Source organism: Chiloscyllium plagiosum, chromosome 39, assembly GCF_004010195.1.
Source record: "Chiloscyllium plagiosum isolate BGI_BamShark_2017 chromosome 39, ASM401019v2, whole genome shotgun sequence".
NCBI lineage: Eukaryota > Metazoa > Chordata > Chondrichthyes > Orectolobiformes > Hemiscylliidae > Chiloscyllium > Chiloscyllium plagiosum.
Genome location: NC_057748.1, coordinates 3,414,080 through 3,422,824, shown reverse-complemented (window position 1 = coordinate 3,422,824; position 8,745 = coordinate 3,414,080). Strand labels below are relative to the sequence as shown.

At 46.5% G+C, this 8,745-nt stretch overlaps 1 protein-coding gene across 1 annotated transcript in view; it reads right to left on the bottom strand.

The window, feature by feature from the left end:
* The window catches only part of LOC122542002 (SH3 domain-binding protein 1-like), a 58,150-nt gene that overhangs the window by 33,519 nt on the left and 15,886 nt on the right, over positions 1 to 8,745 (bottom strand). The window contains exon 2 of the mRNA XM_043679295.1: positions 474 to 513. Within this exon, the coding sequence (XP_043535230.1) occupies positions 474 to 513 (40 nt within the window). The remainder of the gene's footprint in view (positions 1 to 473; positions 514 to 8,745) is intronic.

Sequence of the window (8,745 nt, the reverse complement as noted above, 5' to 3'; positions counted from 1 at the left end):
GTGCTATACTGGAATATCAGGACTCCCTCAGCACTTCACTGGAATATCAACACTCCCTCAGCACTACACTGGAATGTCAACACTCACTCAGCACGACACTGGAATATCAACACTCACACAATGTTACACTGGAATATCAGCATCCGCTTAGCGCTTCACTGGAATATCAGCACCATTTCAGCGCTACACTGTAATATCAACACATGACATGGGATGGGAGAGTCATGTCTTGTTTCCCCATTGATTGAACCATGATGTGTGGAACTTCAATTAGTTCAGAGCAAATAATTTGGTTTGAGCATGAGATTGAAAATGTGAGAATGGTAACTCATGGGTCTATCTTGTTCCTGTCCAGCACTGAAAAGTTTGGATAATAAAAGAACAAACTCTCAGTTGTCCCTCACTGGTGGTCAGTGAGTCTCATCATCAGTACAGTGTGGACCAGTGCTATCTCCAGCAGAGAGGGCCCATACCTGGATGAGATCTTCACTGAGGAGCTCCGAATTCTCACTTCTGAAAAGTAAAAAGAGAAACCACAAGATTAGTCCAAGGATTAAGTCAAAAACCAATATTGGAGATAAGGGACTTGATTGGATTTGGTTTACCATTGCCGCATGTCCAGAGATACAGTGAAAAGTATTGCTTTCTGAGCTATCCAGGCAGACCATACCTTATGTAAGTACATCAGGGTAATAGAACAGAATCCAGAATATAATGATACAGCTACAGAGAAGGTGCAGAGAGAGATCAACTCTAATATATAAGAGGTGTATATCAATACTTGTATATAATGTGTATACTTGATATGGCGAATATTCATCCCCCTGGACTGATTCCTGGATGGTTGGACTGACAGGTAAATAAAAGGCTGATCAGTTGGCACTACACTCGCCAGAGTTTAGAACAATGAGTGGGATCTTATAGAAACTTCTAAAATTCTAATGGGACCGGGCAGGCTAAGCAATGGAAGGATGTTCCTGATGACCAGGGGGTCCAGAATCAGGGGTCTCAGTCTAGGGATATGGGCAGGCCATTCAGGACTGAGATGAGGAGAAACGTTTTCACTCAGAGAGTGGGAGCCTGTGGAATTAGAACAAGAACAAAGAACAATACAACATAGAAACAGTCCAAGACTGCGCTGACACATGTTGCTCTTCAGGTCTAAAACTGTCTTCACTTACACATCCCTCTATTCCCTTCCTATTCATGTATGCTCTGCCATAGAAAGCAGTAGAGACTAAAACATTGAATGTTACCAAGAAGGAGTTAGATATAATGATCATAATCATGATGGGAAGTTGATGGGTCATTTCAATTGAGTAGATAAGGAGCAGCTGATCCTACTTGTAAAAGGAACAAGAACGAAAGGTTATTGATTGAAAGTGAGACACAAAAGAGGCCAGGATGATGTGAGGAACAGAAAACATTTTCTATATCAATATCCAACTCCTTCACCCAATGAAGGGGCAGCGCTTCAAAAGCTTGTGATTTCAAAACAACCTGTTGACTATAACCTGGTGTCATGTGACTTCTAATCTTACAATTCTGGGCAAGATGGCGGCAGAGTAGGGATCCTCACTGGAGCTCTGACCACTTTTCTTTCTTCCTTTTTCACTTTCTTTTCTATTTTTTTAGTCCTTTAGTCTTCGGAGCTGAGGCATGGGGATAGTGATGAAAGCAGCTGGGGGACTTTAACGGTCAGCCAAGAGGCAGCTGGTCATGTCTGGCAACATCGCGGCTTCCTGTCTGTGTGGAGTTTACACATTCTCCCCGTGTCTGCGTGAGTTTCCTCAGGGTGCTCCAGTTTCCTCCCATAATCCAAAGATGTGCAGGTTGGGGTGGATCGGCTGTGGGAAATGCAGGGTTACAGGGATAGGGGCTTCAGTCTGGGTGGGATAAGGGCTTTGGAGAGGTGTGGTGGGCTTGATGGGCCGAATGGCCTGCTTCCATACTGCAGGGATTCTATGCTTCACCTGATGCCTGGAGTAGTGTCAGAACAGGACTCTGCAGCAAGGTGACTAACCACGGTAATGGAGCTGGGCAGCAACGGCGAAACAACATAAGCTCAGATAGTGACAGCAGCTGGTGAGCATGGGTGGGTCTGAGGTCAGAGTACGTGGGTCTGAGGTCAGAGTGTGTGGGTCTGAGGTCAGTGCAGGTGGGATTGAGCTCAGCATGTGTGGGATTGAGCTCAGCATGTGTGGGATTGAGCTCAATGCGGGTGGGATTGAGCTCAGCGTAGGTGGGATTGAGCTCAGTACGGGTGGGTCTGAGCTCAGTGCAGGTGGGATTGAGCTCAGTGCGGATGGGTCTGAGGTCAGAGTGTGTGGATCTGAGTTCAGTGCGGGTGGGATTGAGCTCAGTGCGGGTAGGATTGAGCACAGCGTGGGTTGGTCTGAGCTCAGTGCGGGTGAGATTGAGCTCAGTGCGGGTGGGTCTGAGCTCAGTGCGGGTGGGTCTGAGCTCAGTGCAAGTGGGATTGAGCTCAGTGCGGGTGAGATTGAGCTCAGTGCGGGTGGGTCTGAGCTCAGTGCGGGTGGGATTGAGCTCAGTGCGGGTGAGATTGAGCTCAGCGTGGGTGGGTCTGAGCTCAGTGCGGGTGGGTCTGAGCTCAGTGCAAGTGGGATTGAGCTCAGTGCGGATGGGTCTGAGGTCAGAGTGTGTGGATCTGAGTTCAGTGCGGGTGGGATTGAGCTCAGTGCAAGTGGGATTGAGCTCAGTGCGGGTGGGATTGAGCTCAGCGCGGGTGGGTCTGAGCTCAGCGTGGGTGGGTCTGAGCTCAGTGCGGGTGGGTCTGAGCTCAGTGCAGGTGGGTCTGAGCTCAGTGCGGGTGGGATTGAGCTCAGTGCGGGTGGGTCTGAGCTCAGTGCGGGTGAGATTGAGCTCAGTGCGGGTTGGTCTGAGCTCAGTGCGGGTGGGTCTGAGCTCAGTGCGGGTGGGTCTGAGCTCAGTGCGGGTGGGATTGAGCTCAGTGCGGGTGGGATTGAGCTCAGTGAGGATGGGTCTGAGCTCAGTGCGGGTGAGATTGAGCTCAGTGTGGGTGGGATTGAGCTCAGCGTGGGTGGGTTTGAGCTAAAATCTAAATCTAAAAAAAAGTCCAAATCATTGAAACTCACAACTCGACAAACTGTATCCAGAGGAGGATGGTGGGTATACACTTTTTCAAAAGGGATTTTTTTATATGGGAAACCCTCAGACAGGACCCACAGGCGTGCTGAAGGTATGCACCGACAGGCAGCACTCAAGAGGTAGCCAAAAGCTATAGATCAGTGGGAATAATCCAGGCAAAGATCACTGAGGAGTGACCTACAGGCATCTTAGATTGACCACCTGTCAGGTAATTACCTGGTTCAATTGAAAACCGGTTTTGTTTAAAATTCTCAGTAAAGGTGTTGGATGTGGTGTGAGATTGTGTCAATCATAATTCTCAGACTCTGATTTTAAAAAAAATCCATACATGGGATGGGGGTGTTGCTGGCTGGGCCCAGCATTTCCTGCCCGTCCCTAGTTGCCCCTTGAGAAGGTGGGGGTGAGCTGCCTTCTTGAACTGCTGCAGTCCATGTGATGTAGGTAGACCCACAATGTTGTTAGGGAGAGACCAAGCGACGCTGATGGTGCAGCATATTTCTAGGTCAGGATAAGAAAGGGGTAAAACCAGCTACAAGAACTGCGGATGATGGGAATCAGAAACAAAAATAGAAATTGCTGGAAAAACTCAGCAGGTCTGGCAGCATCTGTGGAGAGAAATCAGAGTTAACATTTCAGGTTGAGTGACTTTTCCTCAGAATGGTTCTGGAGAAGGGTTATTGGAGCTGAAACATTAACTCTGCATTCTCTTGAAAGGTTTAGGTTGGGCAAGGCAGTTAAAGGTATGGAACCGAGATAGAATTTGAAATACTGGACAGCTTCTCCCTTTAGCTCCAACCTTGGCAACATCCTTGTAAATCTGTTCTGAACCCTTTCATGTTTAACAACATCCTTCCTGTAGCAGGGAGACCCAGAACTGAACACAGTATTCCAAAAGTGCCCTAACCGATACAGCCGCAACATGACCTCCCAACTCCTATTCTCAACGCACCGACCAGTAAAGGCCAGCGTACCAGATGCCTTCTTCACTACCCTCTGTACTGAGACTCCACTTTCAAATGTTTAAGATATTAGAATCTTCTCATTCGACCACCAAGTGGCTTTCCTCTGCCACTCCAGAGCAGACTTGCCCTGGAGATCCCAGATGGGATCGTGGGATCCAGTGGATGTTATACTGCCCAGGATTCCTGCCAGCTTAATGATCAGGTTTGCAGCAGTGGCCTTCCGTAGATTGAAGTGAGCTGCACCATTACAGCAGTTTCTGATTTAGATGCCGCAGTTCCCACACAATCATGAAGCGTCCCTTTTGTTTCGACCAGTTTGGAGAAGAACTGAGAGGCTCTGTCTGGAGATAACCTGAGGTGCGGCCTGCAGACGCTGTAAGCAGAACTGAGACAAGGAAATAGCCACTGTACAGAACATGCGTGCACTCCCATACACTCAGGATTCAGGAATGCAACAACCTGCATTTATGCAGCACCTTTAACACATTAAGCATCTCAAGATGCTTCAGAGGAACATTATAAAACAAAACTAAATTCCGAGCTAAACAATGAGACAACAGGATGGCACTAGATGATTTGAGTATAGGGAGAGGTTGAATAGACTGGGGCTTTTTCCCCTGGAGGCTGAGGGGTAATCAATTCTGAGGGGCCTGGATAGGGTGAATAGACAAGCTCTTTTCCCTGTGGTGGGGGAGTCCGAAACTAGAGGCCATAGGTTTAGAATGAGAGGGGAAAGATTTAAAAGGGAACTAAGGGGTACCTTTTATGCAGAGGGTGGTACGTGTATGGAATGAGCTGCCAGAGGAAGTGGTGGAGGCTGGTACAATTACAGCATTTAAAAGGCAGCTGAATAGGAAGGGTTTAGAGGGATATGGGCCGGGTGAGGACAAATGGGAATATGCCAGATTAGGAGGTCAGAACGGATGATTTGGGTTGAAGGGTCTGTTTCCATCCCTTCAGCCTATGACTCCAATAGAACAGGTTTAGATTTGAAGGAGCCTCTTAATGAGGGTGAAAGGTAGAGGCTTGGAGAGATTTAGAGCCCAAGCGGTTTGACGATACAGTTGGCAACAATGGGTGATTAAAATCAGCAATGCTGCAAAGAGTGGAATCGGAGGAGGACAGAGAAAGTGTAGGTTTAGAGGCTGCAGGAGGTGAAAGAGGTAGAGAGCGGAGTCGGAGATTAAGCCACAGAGGGTATTTCCCGCATTGTTTTGAATGTGTGATGTTATGAACGGGAGCCATTGGGGTTAGCCAGCAGTTTTCGCCACTCTCTGGGGCTGACTCCCTGCAGCTGAAACTTTATTGCTGGAACAGCACAGCAGGTCAGACAGCATCTAGGGAAAAGGAGATTCGACGTTTCGGGCACATGCCCTTCCTCAGGAAGGGCATGTGCCCGAAACGTCGAATCTCCTTTTCCCTAGATGCTGTCTGACCTGCTGTGCTGTTCCAGCAATAAAGTTTCAGCTTTGATCTCCAGCGTCTGCAGACCTCACTTTCTCCCTGACTCCCTGCAGCCCGGCGAACGGGGAAAATCAGGACTTAGAGTGTTTCCTTTCTAAGACAAAGAACTGCCGAGGCTGGAGCTCTGAACCAAAACCAAAATGCACTGCAGAAACCCAGCATGTCTGGGAGCATCTGTGGAGACAGAAACAGAGTTAACATTTTAAGTTCAGTATGACTCTTCTTCAGAAACCAAATAGGTTGGGGGGGGGGATGGTGAGGTGGGGAAGTGAGACTGGTCCTGCTAGAGTCTGCTGCAATTATTTTTATAGCTGGCTCTAAAACCCTCATCCATGCTTTTGTGACTTCCAGACTCGATGAATCCAATTCTGTTGAGCCCAGGGACCCATCACTGGTACGACATCAGGTGAGCGGCATCATGGAAGGTTCCACTCCAGCCCCAGCCCCCTCCTATTTATCTCTAAGCCCCCCCCTTGTTAAAACAATGAGTAAAAACAATGACTGCAGATGCTGGAAACCAGAGTCTAGATTAGAGTGGTGCTGGAAAAGCACAGCAGGTCTGGCAGCATCCGAGAAGCAGGAGAATTGACGTTTCAGGCAAAAGCCCTTCATCAGGTATTCCTGATGAAGGGCTCCTGCCCAACATGTCAATTCTCCTGCTCCTCGGATGCTGCCTGACCTGTTGTGCTTTTCCAGCATCACTCTAATCTAGACTCTTGTTACAACAATGGGTGACACTCATTGCAGTCACCATTATTGGAACTAGTTTTCAATACCAGCTTTATCAAGGTAATTTAATTCAAATTCTACCAGATTCTCTGATAGGATTTGAACTTATGTGTCAAAACCACTGGCCTGAATGGACTTGGGGATTACTGGTCCTAGTGATGTTCAACCACTGTCTATTGCAGAGCTTAAGTTAGATTTGACCAAGAGGGTTCTGGCCTGGACATGATTGGACTCATCGAGTCGCAAAAGCATAGATGAAGGTCTCAAAGGCAGCTATGAAAATAAGTGTGGTGCACTGCAGCAGCCTATCTCCCTGCCCTTCTGTATAGACTGGAATTCTAACAGTCCTGTCTGAGAGGGATATTGGAGAGGCCCCATCCATCCAGACTGGGGAAAGCAGAATCTCTGCTCTCAGAATCTCAGATCTAAGCATTCGGATTTAGGACAGATTTGAAGAGAAGGCAAAGACAACTGTCTCCAGATTTTAACTTCCTTTGAGAACTGTTCATTGCATATTACACTCATATATGGTAATCTGAAGTACATCAGGCTCTAACCTTATTGTCTCATTGTTAAAACTATTCTCTATACGGGCTTCTCTCTAGCCATCTTATCCATTCCTTTCTGTTCTCTGTCAATCAATCCTTTTTAACTCTGCCCATGCTGTACTATTTATACCCAGTGTGGAGCAGCCCTGTGGTATCTTTACCAGGCTGCTCCAGGGTGTCAAAACCATTTCACAACATCAGATTATTTAAATTCAGCTCACGCACATTTAAAAGGCGTTAAATTGTACAAGCTATGTCCATAGAAGGCACAAAACTATGAATGGTTGTGTACAATGAGGAGGATAGTGACAGAAATCAAGAAGAGACTGTGTGGAGAAATAGAAAGCAAATGAAATTCAACACGGAGAATTGGGAATCGATACATTTCTTAAAGAAGAATTCTTTGAAGTTTGCATCCTGTATAGACAGGGTGATTAAAAAGGCCTTTAGCACTCTTGCCTTCATTACTCAGTGTTTTGAGTCAGGGATTTGGGACATCGTGTTGAGATTTTACAGGACACTGGTGAGGCCTCCCCTGGAGTACTGTGTCCATTCTGGATGCCCACTTATAGGAAGGATATTATTAAGCTGGAGAGGGTTCAGAAGAGATTTACCAGGAATGTGCCGGAATTGGAAGATTTGTGTTATAAGGAAGGGCTGGATAGACTGGGACTTTTTTCCCTGAATCGTAGGAGTTTGAGAAGTGACCTTACAGAAGTTTATAAAATAATGAAAGGTGTAGGTAGAGTTACTAGTAGTTTTCCTTTTTCTAATGTGGGGGATTTCCAGACCAGGGGACACATTTTTAAGGTGAGAGGAGAGAGATTTAATAAAAGACATGAGGAGCACATTTTTTTACACAGAGGGCGATTCATGTGTGGAATGAACTTCCTGAGGAAATGGTGGATGTGGGCACAGTTACAACATTTAAAAGACTTTTGGATAAGTACATGAATAGGAAAGGGTTTGGAGGGACATGGGCCAGGAGCAGGCAGGTGGGATAGTTTAGTTTGAGATTATGGTCAGCATGGACTGGTTGGGCCGAAGGGTCTGTTTCCGTGCTGTTTGACTCTATGATTCTGTGTTGATACCTGACCAACAGGCATGGCATGATGCAATATCTCGACCTCAATCTTAGGAATTAAGGTTGAATTTGTTAAAGGCATGAGCCTGATCAATGTGGTGCTTGTTGGTGATGCTTCATCTCTTTGAAGGAGGGATATTGGAGCCAACGGAGGAGCGGAGAGTTCTATAAAATGAGACTAGGAATGTTCACTACAGACTTCTCAAAAAGAGCTGAAATGTTTTTCTCTGAAATTGAACTAGTGAAGTAGGCAAGACATGTTTTCAAAGCTTAAAGCTATCTCCAGATGTTGATTGAAAAGATGGTCTTTGAGCGTGTAAATAGATTCTTTGATGATTTATATTATACAGAAGGTTGGAAGCTGCACTGATTCCTGTCTCTCCCATTCCTCTATGAGTCACCAAGAACTTTTCAATGGAACCAGATTGATGATATAGAGTTATAGAGATGTACAGCATGGAAATAGATCCTTTGGTCCAATTCGTCCATGCCGACCAGATATCCAAAACCAATCTAGTCCCACCTGCCAACACCCGGCCCATATCCCTCCAAACCCTTCCTATTCATATACCCATCCAGATGCCTCTTAAATGTTGCAATTGTACCAGCCTCCACCACTTCCTCTGGCAGCTCATTCCATACACGTACTACCCTCTGCGTGAAAAAGTTGCCCCTTAGGTCTCTTTTATATCTTTCCCCTCTCACCCTAAATCTATGCCCTCTAGTTCTGAACTCCCCGACCCCATGGAAAAGACTTTGCCTATTTACCTTATCCATGCCCCTCATAATTTTGTAAACCTCTATAAGGTCACCCCTCAGCCTCCGACGC